At 38.2% G+C, this 26,645-nt stretch overlaps 1 protein-coding gene across 1 annotated transcript in view; it reads left to right on the top strand.

Annotated features, from left to right (window-relative positions):
* LOC131365737 (probable phospholipid-transporting ATPase IIA) overlaps positions 1 to 26,645 on the top strand; it is a 44,982-nt gene that overhangs the window by 14,240 nt on the left and 4,097 nt on the right. The window contains exons 13-27 of the mRNA XM_058409524.1: positions 2,056 to 2,168; positions 3,065 to 3,274; positions 5,469 to 5,630; positions 6,319 to 6,411; positions 8,525 to 8,608; positions 9,987 to 10,157; positions 13,211 to 13,309; positions 14,813 to 14,902; positions 16,059 to 16,203; positions 17,459 to 17,523; positions 18,223 to 18,378; positions 20,733 to 20,797; positions 22,343 to 22,451; positions 22,533 to 22,590; positions 24,430 to 24,633. Of these exons, the coding sequence (XP_058265507.1) occupies positions 2,056 to 2,168; positions 3,065 to 3,274; positions 5,469 to 5,630; positions 6,319 to 6,411; positions 8,525 to 8,608; positions 9,987 to 10,157; positions 13,211 to 13,309; positions 14,813 to 14,902; positions 16,059 to 16,203; positions 17,459 to 17,523; positions 18,223 to 18,378; positions 20,733 to 20,797; positions 22,343 to 22,451; positions 22,533 to 22,590; positions 24,430 to 24,633 (1,824 nt within the window). The remainder of the gene's footprint in view (positions 1 to 2,055; positions 2,169 to 3,064; positions 3,275 to 5,468; positions 5,631 to 6,318; positions 6,412 to 8,524; positions 8,609 to 9,986; positions 10,158 to 13,210; positions 13,310 to 14,812; positions 14,903 to 16,058; positions 16,204 to 17,458; positions 17,524 to 18,222; positions 18,379 to 20,732; positions 20,798 to 22,342; positions 22,452 to 22,532; positions 22,591 to 24,429; positions 24,634 to 26,645) is intronic.

The raw sequence follows: 26,645 nt of genomic DNA, 5'->3' as shown, positions 1-26,645 counted from the left end.
AATCAAAAGGGAACCAGAGAGTGTGTTTCATAAAAAAATTTGCAAAACTGTTTGTGGCAATTGCAATGCAAAGCCATTTCCATGTTTCTAAGTGGTACCATCCACAGCAATCCCACGTCCCTCTAGGTTGTCCATGCAACATCAGCAGCAGCAAAGAGCATCCACCAGTTTATCAGACTCCGAACAGAAGTAGGGTGTCAGGATGGATCAGGCAGGTCCAGAAAGCAGTATCACTGGTCCGTCTGGACAGTATCATAGTAATGATGATAAAAGTGAAATAAAATACTAGGACTACCACAGTAGGTGGTCCAACTTCACATTCTACTCAGCTGTCACACATCAAATTCCGTGCACTACACGGCTGCTTCAATAAATCTGGCATATGAAGGAGGAACTAAAAGACTGGCTAAAAAAAAAAAAATCTTTTTCAATAGTACTGTTAGCATGTAGTGTTTTGTCCTTAATCCGGTGAAATATATATATAGGACCGTATAATATATTTAAGTCTCTGGGCAAGTAGAAAAAAGCTGTTTTGAAGCTAGATTTATGCTCTATAATCCAGCGACTACTTAAGAGCGCCCCATTTGTGAGACTGAAATAAAAGCAGTGTGTGGTTTGGTGTGAAAGCCGATAGCACTGAAGTGACTTTTAAGGACAGTAGACAGTAGCTCAAGGTTAGTTCATATCCCTTCAGCGGAGCTTAGGTGGTGCGCTCTCGGCAAAGACGTGTCACTTATTACAATTTAAACCCGACTCGAACCTTTTAGGTTTTTTTTCCCCCTGACCTCTCTTGTTAAAATCTCCCCTTTTGATTTATGACACAATGATAGATGCTTCCTATGTAAAGGGAAAGAAAAAGCTGTAAAGTAGTGGACAACGGAAGTGTGACTCAAGCATGGGTGAAACACTGTTAAGTAGAATGCGATCTACTGAGGTGTCAGGAAACGCATACTAAGCTTTTCTGCCATTTCTAAGCCTGTTCAGATTTTGTGAATTGAAGAGCATGGGAGTTTTGGGACTGGGGCCAAACCAGGCCCATTGTACATTATCTTGAATCCTTTTCCAAGGAAAGTTAGGGCTGTTTTATGATAAAACTTGGAAGAATGTAATGTTTGTTCATTCCAGGTTGCGTACAGGAATTGGTTACAATGACATTAATAGTGGAAAAAATCAAATCACCATGACCATTTCTTAATAATTTGCATGCAGAATCATTACCTTTATAACTCTCAATTTTTTTTTTTGATCTTCTGAGCCATAGTAACCTATTTAATTTTTTGACATTTTGTTATATCTCTGCCACTTGCTATTATTCTATTGAATTTGACCTCATTCTTAAAATTGTTTTTAATAGTAGATTATAGGATTTCTTTCTTTCGAAATATATACACAGTCATACCTTCAACAACCTCTCACTATTTTGCTCCCTTTAAGCCTGGAGATTGTTGCAAAGCACTGACACTCAAGATTCCATCCAGAAGCAAGCAAGCAGATAACTTTTGTTTTAATAAGAGCTGGTGACGACGAGAAAAGTTTAGTTGGTGAAGTGATTACCAATGGGAGTGAAGTGCGCGTGATCCGTGGCAAAGAGCGCAGACATACACTAAAGCTTAAACTGAAATTGAGCACACATTGCTTCTCCTTCATCTCATATGATGTGATGCTGAATTTTATATGCAAACATGTTTCATTTTAGTTGCATGTCGTTACTATGGCAACCAGTAGACATGAATCACGAGGTGATGACCAATCAGAAATGAGAATTTGCTTATTATACCATGGCACCATGATTGTGATATAATTCATAGTAAAACTTCAGGAGTTATCATAACATCCAGGTTCATACTGGTAGCCCTGTTTTTTTTTTCCCTTTAAGATATGGTTAATGTTTACATATATTGTAAATGACAAATATTTAGTTTGAAACATTTTTCCATTAAGCATGTGTACCTTCACAGAAAGTGTTTCAGCTATAACTGCCATCTGTATATCAGTGTTTTAATTTACCATCTTCAGTTCACTGTTCTGAGTATTTGAAGGTTTTTGTCTTGGCAGGAACTCTCACACAGAATGAAATGGTGTTCAGGCGTCTGCATCTTGGCACCGTGGCATATGGAATGGATTCCATGGACGAAGTGCAGAGTCATGTGTTCAGCGCTTACACTCAGGTAACAAGATAAAAATATTGACATGTAAATAAGTAAAAATCCTGGTAAGCCTGTTAGACTGGATAATGCAGATTAGGTTAAAGCTATAAAGTGTACTCATTGTTTTTTTGGGGGGGGGGCAAAAAGAAAATAAAGATGAATAAATAATGTTGTATATTACTTCTAGTAATCCTTCAAACTGCACATTCTTAATCTGGCCTCATAGAGAGATGATTTATCTTTCGCAGTAAGTTCAAGTTGCCAGAAACTTTCATAATGACAAAGAAAAGGGCTGTTTAGAGTATAGGAAAGCGAATCACATGTGGCCAGTCCTTCAGCATGTGCCTCATAACCCCTTAAGGACATGCTTTGTCCCTTTGACATCTGAAGTCATTAGAGCAGGAAACAGGATTTGCTTGTTCCCTGCCTCTTAGTGGCTAATTTAATAACTCTGCCATTAACCCCTTAAATATACGGCCCAAAAATAGCCCGCAAAATGCTATAGCTTATTGTTTCAACTTTCTGATACATCTGGGAGCTTTTATAAATCCTCTCTGAGGACTCAAGAAGGACATTTAGCTGAGACACAGTTTTATCATTTTGTCAGTGGGGTTAGTAAAGAAGATTAGACCTCATTAGTTTAGTCAATGAATAAGTTTAGTCTGTTTATAGCATCTGCCATTAAATTATTTATTTTATTATTATTATTATGCAATGAAGAATTGTGTGTTTAAATATGCCCCCCCCCAAACTTGCCATTGGCAGTATTATCTTGTTGAATAGTTTGACATGTTTTCTTTATTTAAATTCTCATTCGTTTTTTGTTTCTTACCTCAACCAGGCCTGCATTCCTCAACATTAATATCATGATAATAACTATGATAGTAACTCCCCCCACCCCCCGCTTTGTTTCGTAGCCTCCACATGACCAGCCAGCATCCAGGGCACCAGTCACGACTAAGGTGAGGAAGACGATCAGTAGTAGAGTGCACGAAGCGGTGAAGGCCATCGCCCTGGTGCACAACGTGACACCCGTGTACGAGGGGAACGGCGTGACGGAGCAGGCGGAGGCTGAGCAGCATTACGAGGACACATGCAGGGTGTATCAAGCCTCCAGCCCTGACGAGGTAATTAACCACATTACAACTTGGTCAGAATGCTCAGTCTTTTAAAGTACACAGCAATACAAAGGGTAGGAATACTGTGATTGGTTATTCGCATTCAAGTGGAAATCTCTTGTAAAAGTTTCATATGAAAGTACGTTGTGTATGCGAAGGCCATCAGCACTGTAACTATAACTGTGACAGTCATCGATTTGTGTAACTCTTGTCGCTGTTTTAACACTGTTTAGCACTGAAAAAAGCGACATGTCTACAATGCAGGTTTACAGAAATCAAGATTTAGCTTTGGAATCGTTCTCGCAGGCCTACTGAAAGATACAGCCTATCTGTCTAAGACTAAAACTTTCCCATAAGCTGGAGTACATCTTTGCTGATTGGCTTAACATATGTGGCCTTTTGTGGTTACCGGGATTAAGACAAGGTCAGTAGGGAAGTGTGGGTTGGTGGTGACGCAGACCAAGCCTACTCACACACACACACACACACACACTCTCTCACTCATACTCATACTCACACTCACTCTCACTACAAGCAAGACAGTTTGTGGTACCAGACTATGACTAAACATAGCCTCACGTAGGTCTACTTCTTGTTTCTGGAAAAGAAATTATGGATATCAGATGCAGACAAAGCTTCTAAATATCAATATTGTTTATAGTTTTATACTTCCCACATGATTTGACAGACAGAGGCTGTCTCACATTTCCAAACCCCCGATCCCTCAGGATTCACAGTGACATGCCATTTACAAACACATATCTTTTGTTTGAGTGTGAAAATAGATATGGCTTATTTACCTATTCAGAGGTAACTGCATCAACCTCAGCCATGTTGTAACCTTTTACTAAACAAAACACGACAATCCCAGTGGTCAAACGAAAGCAGTAGGATCAGGCCTCATTTGTTGACTGTGGTGACTGTGGTGGATGTGGTGTAGTAGTGGAGCCTGCTTATGTTTTAGCCTCTCTCTAGTCCATCTGGATGCTGTGAGATATGTCATTAGCAGCTAGTTGCAAAGGGCATAAGAAATAAGGTTTTTGATCTCACCCTAACCTCTGGTCTGGAAGTTATTGGGCAATAACTTCTGCCTCCCAGAAATCCCCCCTCCTCCCCCCAGCCCCTTCAGCATTACTCTAATGGATGTCATCTGGTTTGTCTTATCTTCACTGGTACACTGAAATGTGGCTGGCCATTCAGTACAAATCCATGCCAACAATTGTGATGTTTATTTATACTGCATAAGGAATGTTCTTAAGTACACTCTTGTTGGTTCTTAGAACTTTCTAAATCTCAGCATAATTTAACACAGTTATGATTCCATGACTTTCAGTTCTGGGTTTTACTATACAAAAGTAGTAGAAGTTTGATGCTACCAGAGGCTTTTAACAAGATTTAGTCTAAATGGCTTTTTTTTTCCCAGGTAAATTCATTCTTTCTTTCAGTTTTTTAGTTTTTACCTTCTAGAGTACCATTTCTAGACTGACAAAATTTTGACTACATTTTCTCAGGTTTTCTAAACTAAAATCAGACTAAATTCAGCTTTTATAAATTTTTAAATTCTTAATATTTTTTCTAGAATATATTCAGGCTAAATTAATTTCTTTCTGGACAAGATTTTTTTGTATTAAATTGCAGTTAAATTCATATTACATATTTTATTAGCCATAAACTAAATTTACTAAATTACTAAATTTACTACATTTTGTAAACTTCTTTCTACTAGTATTTCAGCTTTCTTCCAGATTCTGACAAAATCCTGTTTTTTTCCTGTAAATGTAGACTACATAAATCCATTGTAACTTATATCTGGGGGATTTTTAGAATAAATCCTAAAATAAATTAAATAATCTCTGGAATATTTATTCCTTGGATTTCTGGGTTTTAATATACATTAGTTCCATACCATCATTATTTTAGATATTTTGTTTTTTAAACTAAATTTAGTTAGGTTTTTTTTTTTTTGGTTTTTTGTTTTGAGTAAACTCTATTTCATCTAGACAACATTTCTAGTCTAAATTGGTTGTCAGACAAAAACATTATCCCCCAAGTTTATCCTCCAAAACTTTACTAAATGACTCCTAAGCATTTAAAATGCATCTGGATCCCCGAAAGACTCCATAGACAAATGCAATTGCACACTAGTTATTTAAAAGTAGAAATGCCAAGGTTTCTCCTTGTCTTTCTCTCTCACATGTGCTAGGTGTCACTGGTCCAGTGGACAGAGAGTGTTGGACTGACTCTAGTGGGAAGAGATCAGTCCTCTATGCAGCTGAGGACCCCTAGTGGTCAAATCCTCAATTTCACCATCCTGCAGATTTTCCCTTTCACCTATGAGAGCAAGCGCATGGGAATCATTGTGCGTGTAAGTATCTCCTATTAGAGCTAGTCATTCCACTGCAGTAGATAATGTGACTCGCAAAGCAACGATTATTGAATATTTTTCAGGATAGTCACTCGCACCACAACCTATCTGCCATGTTTCTTTTGGGAACTTCGCTAAGAAGACAGACGCACAGAGTTATTTGTTTTGGCTAGGGGTGATCTGAGAAAGCAGTTCCCCTCCTCTGAACCTGATGACTAACTCTCTCCAGCTGAGAATGGCTCACTATTGTTGCTGGCTTGGACTGGAGCCTATATTAGTATACTTAAGGAAACTAGAAATTAATGGGGGTTTCCTTTTGATATCCGTTCAAACACCTCCAAGGACTCTCGAGAACATGCAAAATAAATCTTTCATGCTGCGAAGTGAAAAACAAGATGCACACATATGTATAATTCCTGTAGTGTATCATAATCATCATCATAACTGTTGTAGTTATAATATTCTTGAATGCAGCTGAAAATTACACACTTAAGGCAGTTGCATTTACTATGGAAAAACACATTTCCAAAACCCAAGCCTTTTAATATATAATATCCTTCATTCTTCATTCAAGTTGCACGCTGCTTTTAGAGTTAATGAACATATTGACATAAAGTATTATATGGAAACCAGTTATATATTTGAACAACATTTGAACATCATAGACACTTTTTATCCCTCATTTCAGGATGAGACTACTGGCGAGATCACATTTTATATGAAAGGAGCTGATGTTGTGATGTCCGGAATAGTACAATACAACGACTGGCTGGAAGAGGAGGTATTTTCACTTTCTTGTTATTATATATTTCAGACTAATTCATTTTGTTTTGCAGTAGACTTGTAGACATTAAAGTTTGAAATCAAAACATCAATATGAGAATAGAGGTTAGGATCTCCGCTTTTATTTTCCTGGTATTTATTTGCAGATGTGTCCGACGACATAGAACAAAGCACATTTTGTATAAGACCACCCGGGGTGAGCAAAAGTATTGAAACACCAGACTGACAGGTGTTTCTTGTTAGAATGACTCGTAACAATAAATAGCTCTTGGTTTTAGACTTCAGGTTCACCTGTGAAGACTGCATTTGTTGTTAAAAGGATGGGCCAACATGCAGATCAGAGAGCTGTCTGTGGAAGAAAAACATTTTGATAGAGACAAGAGGAAAATAAATCAGAAGCATTACACAAGCATTGCGCATAGCTAATACAACAATTGGGTAAGAAAACACTGATGTACTGAGCAACAGACACCGAGCAGGTTGGCCAAGGAACATTAACAACAGCTGATGACAGAAACATTATTGAGAAGAGAAGAAAAACCCAAAAACAATAGTCAGTGACATCACCAACAGCCTCCACAAGGCAGGGGTGAAGATATCACAATCCTCCATTTGAAGAAGACTTCAAGAGCAGAAATATGGAGGCCATACCACGAGATGTAAACCATTCATCAGCAGTAAGAACCTGAAGACTGGTATTCACAAAACAGTAGAGATGAGCTACAGAATATCTATCTACAGATGAGCTACAGATTCTCTATCTATGTAAAGGCCAAAGTATGGAGGAAGAAAGGATCTGCTCATGATCCAAAACATACAAGCTCATCTGTGAAACATGGTGGTGGTAGCATCCTGGCTTGGGCTTGCATGGCTGCTTCTGGAACAAGCTCACTAATCTTTACTGATGATGTAACACATGGTGGTAACAGCAGAATGAATGAGGAGCATTTTGTCTGACGAAGAAATGCATCCAAATTAATCAGGAGAAACTTTATCATGCAGCAAGACAATGACAAAACACACTGCTATCTCAACAAAGGACTTTATCAGGGGTAAAAAGCAAACGGTTTTAGACTGGCCAAGTCAATCAACTTGACCTTAACCTAAACGAATTGCACTTCACCTCCTGAAGGAAGAAACACCCCAAAACAAGTAACAACTGAAAAAGGCTGCAGTAAAAGCCTGGAAAATAATAATAATAAAAAAAATAAATAAATAATTTGCTAATTTCAGTAAGTCACAGCCTTGATTCAGCAACCAAATATTAAAGATTACATTAACATTAATGTTACTTACTTAAATTTACTTCAAGATTTCTCTCTTTTATACTCTTGCTCATCTGAAAACTACGTGGTCTAATACAAAAGGCTCCATGTTGTCTAACACATCTAGATTTAAAGGCAGAGAAATAAAAGCCGAAATCCTAAACTCTCAGCTCATATCCATCTTTTGTTCTCAAACTCAAATGTCTTGCTTTCACACGCAAACACGTGGCCTTGCTGGAACAGGCCTTGCTGTTCCAATAATTTCAGAGGAGACCATATAAGAAAAACAATCATCTGCCCAGTGGTGTTATGCAGCCTGAGGTGAAACAGTGTGATTGTTAATACCCTGAAGTTGATTATATTCCTATAACAGCACATTATGAAGTGTTTTAATTCACTTCTATCACCTCAGTTTTCCACTGGTTGCAATTTTACAATTTTATCCCCATTCAAATGATATAATAACGTTATAATATTAGCTGTTTATAATGTGACAAGTTATTTATAATTTCATGTCTTATCAGCTATAAACATAACAAAGGAAGCACATAATCCACTATCCTGAGAACATAGTAAAAAAAACATACAAATACAAATCTCTGACTCTGGAGACTCCTTTCATAAAGTTTAAGTAAGAGAAATTACAGAACCAAAAGTCACCAGAATTCACCACAAAATTCTCTGTGAATGAGTTGCTACAGAAATGATAGTTTTAGAGTTATAGACTGTCAGAACTGTTCTGTTACAGAAAATTTGAGAATTTATCAGCGCTGTGGTTTTAAATATGAATCCACCATGGAATGGCGTAGGACAGTAATGTTTTTATTCATTTCTATTGTCTCTCAGTGTGGGAACATGGCCCGTGAGGGGCTCCGAGTCCTCGTGGTGGCTAAGAAATCTCTGACAGAGGAGCAGTATCAGGATTTTGAGGTGAGGTTTTTAGTAAATCATCTTTAAAAAACCTCATATTCGAGACTTTTAACAGCTTCTGAATATGGACGTCTGAATATGGATATTATGGATTAAATTCAGATTAAGCGTTGCACTATGGGAAACAAAGGGAGTGTTCAGACTGTTGAAGCTTGATCCGGTTGACTGATGGTGATTTGACTCTCAAATAACACACACCTCAGCTGACCTTAAATGTTTATTTCCAGAATAATCCATACAGGAGCATTTGCTAAAGACATAAGTGAGACACCGAGTTTGTAATATATGAGCGAGTCACTTGAGCAGGAGTTATGGGTGCAATAAACACAGCCACCTATGGAAAAGAGTGCTGATATCTGAATACTGAACCTGTTGCTCTAATTTTCAGTTCTCTCTCTCCCCCCCCCCCCTCTTTTTAATTTCCCTTAGCCAAAATATCCAGGTGCAGGTTTAGCTTTAGATATCTTTGCACGTTGCTGAGGAACCATACAACATCAATAACAGTTTCAAAACAAGAGACACAGCAACAAGTTTTCCATAGGGATTGCCCCAAAATGTCACAGTATTGGTTGCCCAGCCTATACACATGTGTACACACACACACACACACACACACACACATACAGAGACACCCGCCCACACAGAAGACTTTCTAACCCCCTTTTCTAACTGCTAGAGTGTATAATTGTGTGTGAGCTGGTGGGCGGCGAATGACTCAGTGTGTGTGTGACTCACCAAGTGAGAGTGTGTTCCTGTGTGACTCATGCACACATTGTGTTGCCTTTATCTCATTCACTGGTTAAGGGCTACGCCCTCCATGCTGCAATTTGGCATTTGGCTGCTGTGTATTACGGCACTGGACATTGCTTGATTTATAGGATCGTTCGTGGGCTGAGATTAAGTACATAGTCAACTTCAAAACAAACACTCTAGTCTTGTTCATGTGGTGGAGTTATTTTTTATTTTATTTTTTTTTACAGCTTGTCGATTTCTCTAACCCAACCTGCAGCAAGTCACTAGGTTTTAAGCAGTCACTATTTGACATTGTACGGTGACATTTTATGTGGAAATGTGTGTCACTACATGTGTATGTGTATTTCTGTATGTAAAAAAGTATCCTTCAGTATATAATCGTAACCTCCTGAATCTTTATGCTGAGTGTTGCTGAAAGGGTGTCCTAAAAAAGGAAAACATAAATCATAATAAATGTATTTATGTATGTGTGTTGCAAGTGAACATGTTTCCAAAGCATTTGAGACGATACAGGATGACTCGCACATATTTTTGGACCAAAACCTATTTTGAACAAACACAACTATTCAACTAAAAGCCCTGGGGTTTTGTCAGATAGATTTCAGGACATGTTTGTGCCCCGTAGGCCCGCTATGTCCAGGCCAAGCTGAGTGTCCATGACCGCTCACTTAAGGTGGCTACAGTCCTCGAGAGCCTGGAGATGGAGATGGAGCTGCTGTGTCTGACTGGGGTGGAGGACCAGCTGCAGGCTGATGTGAGGCCAACGCTGGAGATCCTGCGCAATGCTGGCATTAAAGTGAGACACTTCTGTTTATCCAGCATTTACTGTTTTCTTCCAGTGCTCAGCCAAAGTCTAATAGTCAGATTCAGTCCAGACTTACCGGCACCTTTCTAGAAAATTAAAATATGTAACTCATACACTAAGTGATTCAAAGTGAGTCTAAAGTATAGAGATGCGAAGAAATACAAAATTTCTTGTTATGTGAGAATTATGTTCACTCTTTGGACCTTTTGGTACCGGAATTGACCTGGGATATCATTGGTTTTGTACTATATTGCCTTTATATTAATCCCAAATAATATAAATAGCATTTGTAAATAATGTTTGCATTATTAGATCTAGAGCTACTAATCACATTTAAGTAGATCACATTTAACAATACGAGTATCATTCATTTTTGTGATGAAGTTATAATTTGTGTAACAAAATATTTTAAGACATTGGTAGCATAAATTCAAACAAAAAAACATTGACGTAATTATGTTTCATTTATTGTTTTAGTTAACAATATTTTAAAAATGTTTCAATTAATGTCTAGACAGACAAACAGACAGATTCTATCTATAGATAGTTCTATCTATCTATCTATCTATCTATCTATCTATCTATCTATCTATCTATCTATCTATCTATCTATCTATCTAAACATTAATTTAGTTTATTGTTATGAACTGATATCATATCCAGATGATGAACAACAGAAGCACAAGAAACAAAAGATTATTGCAGTCACTGGCTATGAAAGAGCTCTTAAAAATGCATCTGCAAATGCAATTTTTTCTGAGAAAAAAAACCCAAAACAAAACAAAGAGGCTCCTGTCAACGAGTACATCCCCAAATGAACATTCCCTTAAGTACATGTTATAAGTACTCTTTTCCTGTTATGTCTTAGATAATTGGAGAACACTTGAGGAGGGATTTTAGACACTCTTCCATGCACCTGCAATTTCCTTTTTAATTCAGAGCACAGGTTTTCATTGTTGTTTAATTTAATTTGTTGTTTAAAGAAATGGATATTGAAAAATACTGATTTTGTGACCTTGAATTAAATTCATTGTTGATTTTGATATCAGTGTTTATTATGTTTGAAAGATGGCATGTTAGTTACTCGTGAAAGCTGAAATGATTCAGTTCAATTTAATTTATTTGTATGGCGCTTTATAATAATAAAGTTTAAAGTCATCCCTAATAAGTCAAGCCTAGGGCGAAAGTGGCATGGAAAAACACCCTGAGATGATATGAGGAAGAAACCAGGCTCATAAGGGAACCTCATCCTCATTTGGGTGACACTGGACAGTAAATAATGTAACTGTTGATAATATCCTTTCTACAACAGCAACCAAGAGCTCTTTTAGGTCTGTGTAGTATCTGAGTTCATTATAGACTCAGCACTAATTCCTTCCTGCTGAAAGCTGACTGATGCAACGGGCAGTTCAAAGACGGCGTTATAGTCTCCAAGTGGTTCTATGCAATCATTCTAATTGTTTGAATGGAAACTTTATGGCATATACAGTAATGTTTATTTTATACAGTCTCATTGTGGCCATTCTGTTAAAAGGTGCCAATAATTCCGCTGTAATTGATTGTACAAAGGATTTCTCTTGGTCTTGGTCAAATAAAGAAAAACTAGTTATTCAGTGCATTACAGACTAACCAGAGGGAGGGGTGTGGGAGGGGTGTCAAAGATGCATTAGGCAAGATATGTCCAGATTTGTCAAGATTAAGTCTAGTTAATCTCCTTGATTTATTAACAATTCACTGCTTTATAAAGATTACATCTGCATACCTGACCAGAAGGAACATTGCTAATTCTGCATCTAGTTTCATCACCTTCTCATTAATCAATTACTTAATATATCCCTTTTTCCCCTAATCACTAGCTTTGCTTGGTGATTAGCGCTATGTTCTTTCTTTCTGAACAAACTAAGATGGTTGCATGGGGTGAAGGATCATTAGACAGTCTATAACAATAAACACCATCACAACCAAACGCTAATATACTTTTATATTAGCGTGCCATGCCATAAACCATTTTTTATCATGTTCTACATATATCCCAGGTTACTTGTAGTACTAAAAAAAAAAAAAAAAACTGAAAACATCTATTGCACCTTTTATGCACAGAGCTGCTTGATGCCTGATTAAAGGCAATGAGATGTGTCAGAAGGCTCAGTGCAAAATGAAAGCTTTTGGGATTAATGGTCGAGCATTATGGGAGAGATGATCTTTAGTGAAGAACCAGAATTTGATGGAATACAGCTGGGAAATTTGTTGGAAGATGAATGAGGAGAAAAATGTGCTCTTCATGTATGTGATTTTATAGATGGTACAATAGCATCTCTTCCTTTTATTTATTCTTTCAGATAAATGTTTGTCTGTTGTTTTTCATCATTTAAATAAAAGATTCGAGTTTCAACAGTTAAATGTATACAGAATAAATAGAATTGCATATAAATTAAAGGCTAAGATTTGAACACCACCCAACACCTCCTTTCATTTCTGCATGCTTTTACTATGTGCTTTTTGTTATGCAGCATAGTGCTTTAGATAATGTTTTAGTTTTCTGTTTGAAAACTGTTTTTTGTCTTGATTATCATTTTATTTTATACAGTAGTTTATATATATATAGATATTTCCCTTTATCTCGATAAGGTTGCAGATATGATAATAATATGATATGCTACTTGTACCTTTGATGAATCATGATGCTATATGCAGCCTATTATAGTGTAAGCTGTGGCATCTTTCTCTTGCAAGGTTTAAAATCATTTATGCCTAATGAGTTTATCAACTGGCTTTTCATTTTTTATAACTCCACTTATTGTATAAATACCCTAAGTGACTGTCCACCTCTGTGTTTCTGTGGTAAGGATCAGTGTGTGATTCAAAGAGCAAAAATGCCCCTTGCCCACTCGATCTGGATTATAAAGATATGTTTATAATGTACAATGGTGCTTATGTTCACAGAATACACAATGGAGTAAGTACGAGTTATGTGTATATTCAGTGTTAACATGCAACATCAGTGTAACAGTCAGTAACGTGTATCTTTGTTGCTGTTTGGAAAGGTATGGATGCTGACAGGAGACAAACTGGAGACAGCCACTTGCACAGCCAAGAACGCCCACTTGGTGACCCGTAATCAAGATGTCCACGTCTTTAGGCCTGTAAGTGTTTTCTAATGGTGATTACTGTTGTGTATTGGTCTGTTAAAAATACAGCACAGATTTTAAAGCTGGGTAATGACCAGGTTTTTCAATATCATTGGTGATTGCTTGTTTGATTCCTGATGCCACCAATTGGAATAGGAAGTGCAGGTGAGTATAATTGCCCTGCTCTTGAGGGAGAGAGGTATGGCATTGCTCTCTCCCATCTCATGTATACAGAAGAGGACAGATAACCTCTCCTCCATAAGCTCTTCACACATACCAACTTCTCCAGCACGTGTTCAGCCGATTTGTATTGGTACATAAGCAGCGTTGGAATCATGTAGGATCGTGCATATGCCCTACATGGGGTTAGCTAGTGATATGTATAGCTAGCTAGTGATGTCTGTAGTAGTTTGTGTATGTGTGAAGGTTGTGTTCAACCTTTTTGTCCAGTCTAATGTTTTGTCATGCTTCCCACCAATGACAAATCAAAATTTCTGAGTCACTTTTCCTATATTTTATATTAAAATATTAAGATGATTATCTTACTTATGGGCAGGTTTACAGTCTTTGGCAAAGCCGCCCGGTCCGTGACCTGCGACCATCCTAATTTAGTTACACAGCTTAGATATTCCCATAGGGGTGTCAGAGAGAGGTCTGCGCCTTTCCTTGTACCTGCATAAGTGTGTGTGTGTTTGTGTGTTCCCTGTGGATGGCTGCCAAAGCGGAGGGAGTCTCGGCCTTTAGGTTAAGCCAGCACTGTCGTTACCCGAAAACGAAGACAATGTCTGGCACAGCATTAAAAACAACCGCGCCACCCCCGGAGGACTGGGGCGCCCGAGAGGCCCTGCATCTGGAGCAACTTCCTCTTTAAATACAAATGGAATCTGGATATGAGTCTAAATGTGTTTTGAAGTTGACAGATGGATGGCCAAAGTGTGTACACAAAACATCCTTTCCTGACCAAGAACTGCAGATGGATTGATGAATGATTCTTTCTTAGATTTGTTGGCAATGTGATTTCATAGTCAGCTAGAATAAACAAAAAAAGGAGAGTAATTGCACTGTACTTCATTAACTTGAAGCTTAACTTCATGTTCATTATTTTGACTTTTCCTGTTTTCTTTCCAGAGAGGTGAAATATTAACTCTCTCTCCTGTTATTATGTTTCTGTGCAGCCCTTAATAAATTTGTCTCCTGAACTGACACACTTGTAATGGAACCAACCTCAGGCCTATCTGTTAAGTTCGACCTAACAAGCCCAGTGCCTCATTTCCTTTTTGAAACTCTTTTCCACACGAGAGTAGCAGGCAGACATGACCGTGTGACAGTTAAGCGGTTGGCTTGGGTCATGGGCTTTTACGAGAGCTGACAGTTGAAGTCAGCAGCTGTATTCTTCTGCGTTTGGTGTGGTTAGGCTCTCTAGTTTATTTGAGTGAGATTACTATCATCATGTGCGTGCTTAAATGTGTGTGTAACCCTAACTCAGCTGACAGTGTATTTTTTTTTCTGTGTTTGCAGGTGACCACACGAAGCGAGGCCCACCTCGAGCTCAACGCTTTCAGGAGGAAGCACGACTGTGCTCTGGTAATATCAGGAGACTCTCTTGAGGTAAACCTCATGCATAGCCAGTCATAATGTGATACCACTTTCAATTGTAGTAGCATGATGTACAAAGAGCTGCCAGGAAGCAAACAACATTTGGAAGTTGTGAAAGAGGATGGCGCATGCTATTATAGAAAACTAATCTAACCTTGAAATTCATTAAATTTCCAATAACTCATGTCACATCCTGAAGTGTTTTATTCCTTTTATACCACAGCAATTTGTAATTTTTAAGATATATTGATCAAGGCAAGCACAGCATGTTCTACTTTTAACCATGTATGCATGTAATATAACCAATTATATTTTAACCAAGCTATGTTTTTAATGTTGTGGAACCTTCAGCGAAATCTGGTTCCTTTTATCACTTACTTTAGAACAGCCAAGATTTCCCCCCCTCTCTCTTGAAGGTAATCTCACAAAAAAGGCAATTTGCTAACTGGATCTCAAAGCTCTTCATCCTGAAGAGGTTTCTGTATCAGAAAACTTCATATCTGACTTATAGAGCACTGACACTGCTCACGATATCAACCAATTATACACCTTTTAATAATGTGTTTATGTGGAGCGTCTGCCATGCAAGTCCATGTTTACAGTGTTGCTATAGAAACGATAAAGAAAGAACACTTCTAGGTAAATCCTGCTACTTGAACTTCTGTCTGAGTTATAGAAGATGTATCACCATTTTATGAACAAGGTATATTAATACAATTGACACCGTTGTTTATTTACCGTTCTTGTATGTTAGACAGTCCTCCAGATAAAAGTAGTTACCACCATTTCCACTTACTCAGGTCATCTGTTTTGAGTTTATTCATCATTATCATTTTTAATGATGCACAAAAAAAGCTTAGTGGTCATTCTAATGGTAGATGTGTGTCTGCACTGGTGTTATAATGTGTAAATAATCCAGAGAGAGAATGTGTCTTTTTTTAAATGCATTATTTGCCTTTGTTAGTCATTACTTGTGTTTATTTAGATTAATTGAGTAGCTTTACTAGATAAAATCCCTCTAGATTCACCTGCTTTATTAATACAAATTAGATTTCCATAGCTACTATAAGTCATATACTTGTTTTTTGCTGAAGGAGAAGATATATTTGGTGATGGATTACTAGCCATGTTTGCTGTAAGGAAGATATTAAACAGACTGTTCCTGCAGGTGTGCCTGAAGTATTATGAGTATGAGTTTATGGAGCTGGCGTGCCAGTGCCCGGCTGTGGTGTGCTGTCGCTGTGCTCCAACCCAGAAGGCTCAGATCGTCCGGCTGCTGCAGGAGCGCACAGGCAAACTCACGTGTGCTGTGGGTGAGTACATTGTTGTCCATCACTGTCACAGAAAGCAGCATTCCCCTGTTGTAGAGTTGTGGCACTGAATGATATTTCAATTTAGCTGAATGATATTTTAATTTTGTGTATAGTGCATAATATATATGTAGGTTATATCTACATGTTGGTTAAAGTTACAGCACAGATTATTTTTCTGCTTCAAGACACCACAATTACTAGTAAATTACCCAGTGTGTTAGAGAAGAAAGATCACTGAATTTAAATGACTCTTAGGCATGCTAGTCAGCCTACAACACACGGATTTGGACTGGGGAGGAAACCCCCTAAAGCACAGGGAGAACATGCAAACTCTGCAAACAGAGCAGAGGAGGAATCAAACCCCCAACCCTGGAGGATTGAAGCAAATATGCAAACCACTAAGCCACCATGACCCCTTACTTAAAAAAAAAATGAATACAAAATTTTACCCTTTAGGAGAACAGCCAAAAACTGACAGTTTTCCTTTCAAATGAGTAGAGAAGCCTCTTATCTTTCACCTGGCAAGAAAAACTTATTCTCATTTATTTGTCTTATTATTAAATTAAATAAAACGATTTACCCTCAATGGTACTAGAGTGAGTTTTAAAAGGGGAACAAACTAGAAATAATTCATATTTTTTTCTAGAGGAATCCAGACACTTGTTAAAAGCTAAAAGTTAAAAGTTCATTGACTAAAATGGGGAATATGTAGAAAATGTTTGTCACTTCTATGACACCTATTTGGAATAAACAATGCAAAATTGAACCCTCATACTGGGATAATGGGCTAGATTTACATCTTGGGTGTACATTTGAGATGTACAATGGTCAAAGCAAATTTTAAAATATCTCAAAATTATCTCCAAAAATCTACAGTTTTTAAATATCTGAATTGACAAACATATTCTACCACGTTCATTTTTTGTCATCTCTTTACACTAGGCATTGGCTCATGGTTGTATACATTATTTAAGATTTTAATGAAATAATAACAGTGAAATATCCCTGCAATGGACTGGCGACCTGTCCAGGGTGTACCCCTGCCCTTGTCGCTGGGATAGGCTCCAGCAGACCCCCGTGACCCTAATTAGGATTAAGTGGGTATAGACAGTGGATGGATGAATAACAGTGAAATATGACAACAGTGTGTTGCACTGCTATTTAAAACCTTTCCTACATCAATCTCAGCAGAACTGGTCAAAGCACCTGGGTTTGTCACTCAGCCAACATTGCTATCTCTCTTTCTGTCTCTCAGGGGACGGAGGAAATGATGTCAGCATGATCCAGGAAGCTGACTGTGGCGTGGGAGTGGAAGGCAAAGTAAGAGCCACTGGGTCTCCTTGCCTCTGCACTGTCAAACGCTTTGTCGCACGCATCCACAACGATCTTGCCATGTGTGCTTACCGCATCATTATCACATACTCCACACACTCGCACATCTGGACAAAGATTTTCCACTCTTCATACCTAACTTGTGGAATTAGTGTGCAAGTAAAAGCCACAAAACGGCGTGAATCGTTTTTGACCTACATCTGGCTATATTTGTCTGTCATTGTCTATGATTTGTCTGTCGGTGAAGACACAGACGGAATGGGATCGTTGAAACATCACTCTGCTTGTAGGTGGTGGAGAGTTTCAAATGTGCTTTTTTCGTTTTTACGATATTGAGTGTACAGCGACTTCAAACGCTGCAAAGTCTGAATTGGCTTAAGCCAAATTTTGTGGTGGGCCAAACGCTCTTTCCAAACACTGAAAATGAGACATTATGAGTTGGTTAACTGATATTGACTCACCCATGACTAACATAGCACAACCCAGATTAAATTGGCGTGGTTTATGTGGGATTGTAATTTTTCCCTGAAAAGTCTGTAGCTCTCTGGGCCGTATGATTTCAGTGTCCAACATTTTCATTCACATTTCAGATAAATCTAGCGTTCCTAGATATGTATAAAGTATGTTTTCTATTATTCTTCGCAGAGAGGAAAAGCAAACTAAAATGTTGTGTGTTTATTTTGTCAGGAGGGAAAGCAGGCTTCGCTCGCTGCTGATTTTTCAGTGACTCAGTTTAAACATTTGGGCAGACTGCTCATGGTGCATGGCCGAAACAGCTACAAGAGGTCGGCTGCCCTCAGTCAGTTTGTCATTCACAGGAGCCTCTGTATCAGCACAATGCAGGTACACTGTGTGTGTGTGTGAAAAAGTAAACCACTCCCTATGTTCATAAACAGATCTATGTTTTCAAAAAAACTGCTTTTACTTTCCAGCTTAAAAATTAAGAAGAAAACTATTCTTGATCCCCAAAATAATCTTTCTACACACCCAAGCATTGGCACAGACCATACTATGACTCAGATGTTAATGAGGATCTGTATTAATAAGTAGATTATGCTTCCAAAATTTTCAACAGTAGTTTGTTGAACAAATGTTGCAACACAGTAAACAAATTGTGAGGTTACTCTTCTGAGTCATGCAGTTAAACGCAAAGGCTCGCTCTTGTAGTCTGTCTTATTTAAAATACATCTGGATATTGTGGATACATTTCCATGACTCTGCTGGGAACATTGCACTTCATTCTTCCTTTGACCTTGTTGATAATCCTGAACTTGTATCGTCAGCAAAAATAAAGATTTTTGTTTTTAGTTTACATTTCGTTGAGTTCCTAGGCATTAGAGATTGCTAGGCATTTTTCCTGTGTACTGGTTTCATTGCTGAGTACAAAATAGCAAATATATCAGTGCTATGTCATTCCCAGCCTTTCAAATTCTCATTAACCTGATTGACCCCGAGTGGCTTGGTGCTCGTCCACTTAGTCACAGATCTATGGTTACATACAGTACTTCCTTACATTCTAGATCGCCAGAGGTCTTGTATCCAAGCCGTCACAAGGATTTGTTGTGGAATAGCCCAGTCACTCGCTTGGACAAGCTTCAGTATTGTTACTGTAAAATGAATTTGGCATCTGTTCAGTTGTGATGGATGAAGGATTCAGCTTCGTCTTCTCCAAGGCAGCCCTAATTCCAGTTTGCAGCACATTTGCTGTTGCTGCTGTCATTGAGCCACACTCCCATTATTATGTTCTGATGGTCAGAATTGTCTTCCTCATTATGTCTGATGGTCAGTAGACTGTGATACACAGCTACTAGGTGCAAAGCAGAGTCTGTCTCTGTATGAGGCAGATGTGCTAAAATCCTAAAACCTGCTACCAGCTCCTTTATAACTGTTTTCCTATACAATAAAAGGAGTTCCCCAAGATGTGCATGTTAATTTAACACTGCAAAATTAGGCTACTTAGTGAGAAAGAATACATGATCTGTACTATATGGGCAAAAGTTTGTGGACACCTGACCATCCTGCACACTTGTTCTTTTTGAACATCACATTCCAGATTTAGCCCCCTTTACTGTAATAATAACCTCCACTTTTTTGGGACAAACTAGATTTCGGAATGTGGATTTGTGCCTCATTCATCTACAAGAGCCTTAGGTCAGGTACTGACCTAGGGTGAAAACAGTGGTTCATCCTAAAGGGTGTTTCTTTGGTGTTGAGGTCAGGGGTCTGTGCAAGACACTTGAGTTCTTTCATCCAACCTAGGCAAGCCATGTCTTTATAGTGCTCACTGTGTGCATAGAGCATTTTCATAGTAAAACATCTTTTGGCCCCTTATTCCCAGTGACAGTAACTTGTAATGGCACAGCATACAGAGACATTCTGTACATTTGTGTGCTGCAAACTTTGTGTCAGCAGATTGGGCAGGCCCCTGGGTGTGATGGGTAAATATCCACAGATTTTGGACACAATATATTTAGCATATTTTCTCAAATCTTCAACAAGATAAGAATGGGAAAGCAATTCTTAAGCTATTTTCATCCAGTTCACAAACCCTCATAATGGGACCTCTCACAAACCCTGATAATGGGATTGACATACAGCGTCAACTAGTTATGAAGGAAACAGTAACTTGTAGTATGGAGCATAAGAAAGTAGAATGGACTGCCAGGCCACCTGGGTCACTTGGGGTGAGAAGAATGGCCAAAGGTTGAAGGGGAAATATTTTGTAATCTCCGCACACAGAATTACAGTCACTAGATTATGAATTTGTTCTTAGTATTTGCCAAAGAAACAAGCACACTGGAATACTCCACAAATTCTCAGGGCACCAGCCATTGCAGTCAACATTTCGTGCTACTGTCTAGACATTCTTTTGTAGTGGTAGCTCACCACAAATTGCTAGCTCATTGTTTAGGACCTTGTACTACTGATCATGACCTTAAATCCCAGGACCACCAAGCTGCCACTGCTGGGCCATTGAGCAAGGCCCTTAACTCTCATAAAAAAATACTCATTAGTAAGTCACTCTGGATAAGGGTGTCAGCTAAAATGTCCTAAATATTATTTGAGTTTATGCATGTTAATACAGTTAATGGGGAGTGGATAACAGGTTTGGAGTACATGTATAAGCCAAAAATGCTTTTGATGAACTACCTTAGCTATAACACACGGTATTAAATATCTGCTTGAATCTTTCCTAGGCTGTCTTCTCCTCCGTTTTCTATTTCGCATCAGTTCCTCTCTACCAAGGCTTTCTCATCATCGGGTGAGTGGCATACTCTCACAGCTGTGGTGACTCATCCCGCTCAGTGAAATCTCACTGGCATTTCAATTATGCATTGCATACTGCTGTGACATTTGATTTGAGCTGCAGTATTGTTACGGTGAAAAAAGTTCGAACAGTGCTGACTACATGGAAGCTGATGAACACCAATAGTTCCTTTGTAATGCTAGAAATTATGAGCTGAGATATTCATTTCATAGTTGGGACAAAGTTTTGTGTACTGTGTATCAGCGTTTCTAAGGCATTGTGTGGTTGAAAAAAAAAAACTGACCCATAGTTTTCTAGCTGTGAGTCAAGGCTAAGAAACCATCCGCTGTTTTCAATTGTTGCCATCATTTGTCAAAGCAGGGATGAAAGGAGTTGCAAACTTAAAATAATGAAAGAATATCTTGTCTATAGTCTGTATGTTGTAAGAAGAGCTTGCTATTAAATGAAATAGTGGTTAAAAAGCTACTGTTGCTTTCGTTCTCATGCACTGCTCATTGCTTATAACTACTGTCAGATTGTCAGATACAAATCAGCGTATCCCAGCAGGAATAGACATGATCGCCCCGTTTATGGCAGTTAGGAGCATCATGCCTATTTACACTTTTTACATTGATTTACTGGGAAATATTTGCACATCTGGAAACTGACATTTTTTTCCCTAGTCTTCAATGAAAGTCCAGTACAATGTTCTGGAAAAGTATCAGCAAAAGTTGGTTCAACAAAATATCCCAAACTTTGGACATCCACGTGCCCTGAGCTCAATTAAAACAACTGAGCTCTATTATTAAAACAATAAAAATATGATTTCTCTGAGTAGTCAGAAAAGCTCCCCAAAAGCCACGGGTAACTCTGCAGAAATCCACAGGACAGCCATTGACCGGAAGCTCCTCAAAACTGGGCTTTATGGAACAATGGTGCTAAGAAAAGACATAATCTGAGACTTCTAATATGTTCAAAATGTTCTCTGGTCTGATGAGACCAACTTTTTGGCCTTAGCACAAAGCATAGTATTTGGTAGAAACCCAGTACTAGTTAATGACACTGGTAACATCCCCACTGTGAAGCATGGTGTTGGTTGCATCAGGTTGTTTTATCTTCAGCAGGGACTGGCAAACTGCTCAGAATTTCTAAGACAACTTGTCCCAGTCTGCAAGAGAGTTGATATTGGGACCAAAGGTTCACCTTTTAGTAGTTCAAAGACCCTAAACTTACTGCTACAGCTACACTGGCATGGATTAAAAAAACAAGAAGTAGTAAGATTTGAAAATTGCTGTCTGTACAGTCTCTGTACAATATGTCAGTGCTTGAGCAAAATTTCCAAGAAGAATGGCCAAAAATATTAGGATCCAGATGTGCAAAACTGATAGACAAATCCCGGAAGAGTTGCAGCTGTAACTGTAGCCAAAAAGGATTCTACCAAGTATTGACCCATCTGCTGTACAGTGCTGGGACATATGCAAGGCATTGTTTAGCAGGTTTTTTTATTTACTGAAAACATTACTGATAATTCTTAACATATGTTTTTTCCACATTCTGTAGCTACTCGACTATCTACACCATGTTCCCTGTTTTCTCCCTGGTTTTGGATAAAGATGTCAAATCTGAGGTGGCTATGCTTTATCCTGAACTCTACAAGGATTTACTAAAGGTATCTGACTTTCATTGCTCATGTCAAATTATAAAAGGAAAGCTTTTATCACGACTCTGCTCAACCTTCTTATTATTTCAGGGTCGGCCTCTTTCCTACAAAACATTCCTCATATGGGTTTTGATAAGTATCTACCAAGGTAAGCTGATTTGATATTTATTTTATTGCACTGTGAAACCTTTTGCATGCGGTATGGCTAGCAGACCTCACAGGACAAGGCACTGGGTGTTCTAAATTGAGTGAACTATTTATTTTTACCTCTAAATGAAGCATGACTTTGCAACGGCAACGCAGCGGCTTGCTAAGAAAACACAGAAACTCCAAGTCGAGACAATGTGACAGAACTGGGGATCTCATACAGTGAATGTTGTTTTACTCAAACAAAACTCACCCACATGTTTCTCCTGGTTAGCTTAAATACTTTATTTGTCTGTTTATGTTAAATAACCTAAGGTGGTTTTCCACTTTTACCTTTTGTGTCCTTTCAAGGCGTGTTACATGGCAAATCAAGTGCTACACCCAAACCTCACCTACCCACATTAATGTTTCCTTTAATTGTTTGGTGTCTTTCTTTCAGCTTCTTTGAAAATCCTTGTTTATTTTCTCAGGCAGGTTTTCACTTTTTTGAGGTATTCCCTCATGACGTAAATTACCTTCTGGATCATTTTTACTTGAAAAGTGTTTCACTTTTTATCAGTTAAATACTTCACATTGAATCATATTTTTTGCTTTTAATCCCTGAACAAGTTTTTGTCCCGAACTCAGAAGTCACATTAATATTTTATGTCCGGAAGCTGTGAGGGGAAACAGCAAAAACATGGAAAATAGCTCTTTTCCTGTTTCTGAAAGACAGTAAAGCACTGAGTCTCAAACATGAAGTCTCCTTTTTTGTAAAATACATCATATGGCCGAATGTTTAAGCACACCTGACCTTCACAACCTTTTATGAGGTATGGCACACACAAAAAAATGGCACACCACCAACCAAAAATTTTACAAAATTACCCACTGTAGCCTAACACAGTATATATAATGAAAAATTTAATCTCTCAATTTGTTTATACTCTCTCAGTGTGAAACCTGGGCTCTTTTTTTTTTTTTATTTATTGAAGTTGCCTGTTTCTCCGTGTGTTCACGCAGGTGTACAAAATAGTCTGTGTTCTTGTTTCTTTTGTCGTGAATTAACAAGGTCATTATTGCACTACTTCCTGATTTCACTACATTACATGCACAGGCGTTCAAAAATGGCTAATTATTTGTAGTAGGTAAATAATAATTTTTTTGGACCAATTAAGTGTAATTGGATAATTTCCCACGGCACACTGGACAATCTCTCACGGCACACTTGTATAATTACACTATATGGCCAAAAGGTTGCGGACATATGACCATCACACCCATATTTGGACATATTGACCACAAAGTTGGAAGCATACAATTGAATAGGACACCGATTTTCAACCAGGCACACAAGTGTGCCGTGAGAGATTGTCCAGTGTGCCGTGGGAAATTATCCAATTACACTTAATTGGTCCAAAAAAATGATTATTTACCTACTACAAATAATTAGCCATTTTTGAACGGCTTTTGAATTTTAGTTTGCTAAGATGACCTAATGCTTTTACATTCAGTGATTGTTCTAAATTTCAGAAAATTCTTTTTACATAAACTTGCCAGTTCATTGATCTTAATATATAGTATGACTTAAATTGGTGACTTTAATAGGCACTGTAGCACATATATTGGTAAATGACAACTTGTTAACACCCCTTACACCCTGTCTATCAGTGGAAAGGGAGCACTGCTGGTACCACATTCAAGTGTTCGCTTTGTAGGGTAGAGGAGGGTGACAGTTAGATTTGGAATTTCAACAGTGCTGTGGTATAAAAAATATAGACACTAATATAACGAAGCACTTCAGTTGTTTGTTTGTAGGCCCTGTTAGAAATGTGTTTTGTTTGGTCTCTGTGCTCTACAGGCAGCATCATCATGTATGGCGCTCTACTGCTCTTTGAGTCGGAGTTTGTGCACATCGTGGCAATTTCGTTCACCTCACTGATCTTGACCGAGCTGCTCATGGTGGCACTTACAGTGCAGACGTGGCACTGGCTCATGATTGTGGCTGAGCTCCTGAGTCTGGCATGCTACATCGCTTCACTCGTCTTCTTACACGAATTCATTGGTAAGAGCACAAAATACTTCCTAAAGTTTATACAACATTTAAAATATACTGTCAATACTTTTATCATTGTAATATCACATTATTAATCACTTCTAATTTTGATTATTTATTAATGTTACTTTATGAATCCATTAAAAAAAAAAGTCACTTGTTTATCAATGTTTATGTCCTTCAAATTTGTATGGCAAGGTCAAGGTCTTAAAGCAACTTTGCAACGTGACACATCCTCTTGCTCTTAAACTGTTCTGACGTCAAAGTTTTAAACCAGGTGAAGGAATGCGGTCACATTCCTCCTCACCATTTCCCTTTTACCTCAGCCAAGAGTTCACCGGAAAACGGCTTTCCCCTAACACTTTGCTGTTTTCTCAAATTGATGCTTGCCACTATTCTACGCTGCCCACACAGACTGTGAACAGTGCAGTGGACACCATAATGAAGGAAATACCACTCGCCTCTGCTCGTTTCCTGCTAGACCACTACTGTGCCCAAGGTCTGTGTGTTTATCACACGACCTGCGTAAGTGGTTTTTTAACGCCTGAAAATACCACTGTTCTCTCCAAGAAGATGTTTTCTTTCTGATTTGATTTGTTACAGGTAGATGGTATTTTATTGTGGAATAAACAATTCTGTCTGTGGTTCCCCAATTGGACATCAACATCTAGGGATATTCCATATTTTTATATTACATAGTGTTTCGAGTGTTCATTAAGAGCACTTTAAGTATCTATAAACAATGAAGTTCTTCTGCTACAGTTTCAGACAGTGCAAAAATCATAAGTGGCTGGTACATAGTGCAAAAAGTGGCTAACAAGTAAAATATTATTAAACTGTGAACAATGAATGCAGTCCTGAAGTAACAAAGTATTATTGTGTTAAAAATACAAGTATTCTTTAAGCAGTATAAATCCTGGAATACAGGTTCATAATACAAACAAAATTCCACATAGACACAATAGCCCTATATTTGGACATCTCAAGGACACACTCCTCATGGCACATGATCCATCATACAATACAAGGTTTGTGCTGTATATGAACATCCAGCTTTTTTTTCCTGGTCCAAGTCCTTCCCATAGTGCCTTAATAAACCTTCAATTTCTTCTACTACAGACACTGAAGGGTCGATTTTGCCCAGGCTTTGGATTGTTGATACTGATGCATGCAAGTTTTCTTCAAGAATTCTCTTCTGCATTTGTCTTGCGTTTTTAAATGTATTTCACTCAACCCCAAAACTACAGAGACCACCCCAAGCTTCATGGTAGGGGTGGTTTGTTTCTCATCGCAGGCCCTGTTGACTGCTCTCCAAACATAACGTTTTATGGTGGTGACCATAAAGTTCAATTTTTGTCTCATCACTCCATATTACTTCAAGAGGTTTTGAGGTTTCTGTTGATGCTGTTTGGCATATTAGAGGCAGGATATTTTGTGGTATGGGCACAAAAATGCTTTTTTCCCCCCTTCCAACTCTACCATGCAGCCCGTTTTTGTTTAAGCGTCTCCTTACTATCAGCCACACCACTTTTTCAGAGAAGACCATGTTTGGGTTAAGTTGCTTGTGGGTATTTTGTCGCAGCTAAGACATTTTTTCCTGGCAGCTGTCACAGAAATCAGAGGTCTACCTGATCCACAAAACCACTGCTTTTCCACTACTTTATCAGAATTTATATAGTGATGCTTGGCATGCTCAAATATTTTCATATCTTATTAGAAACTTTTCCTAATTTATAGTGTGGAGTTCAATCCTTTCTGCAACAGTTCTGTAGGTATACACCACATACACTATATGTAATAACGGGTCCAACATATAAGAGCAGGTTAACACTAAAAAGAAGTTTTTGCAGAACTGTTTTAAACTCTGTACTATCTCACACTGCTAGTGTAAGTGTTGTCTGTGCTTTTTCTCAAGGTCAGTGGAGAATGTTTTGAGTTCACTGAAACTTTCAAGCGAAACCTGTAACTTTTCTGAGCTATATTTAATATAATACATGGAAAGATAACTCTACTTAGTTCCT

The sequence above is a fragment of the Hemibagrus wyckioides genome, linkage group LG15, assembly GCF_019097595.1.
Source record: "Hemibagrus wyckioides isolate EC202008001 linkage group LG15, SWU_Hwy_1.0, whole genome shotgun sequence".
NCBI lineage: Eukaryota > Metazoa > Chordata > Actinopteri > Siluriformes > Bagridae > Hemibagrus > Hemibagrus wyckioides.
Note: the sequence above shows the minus strand (reverse complement) of the source record. Positions and strands in the feature narration are given on the sequence as shown.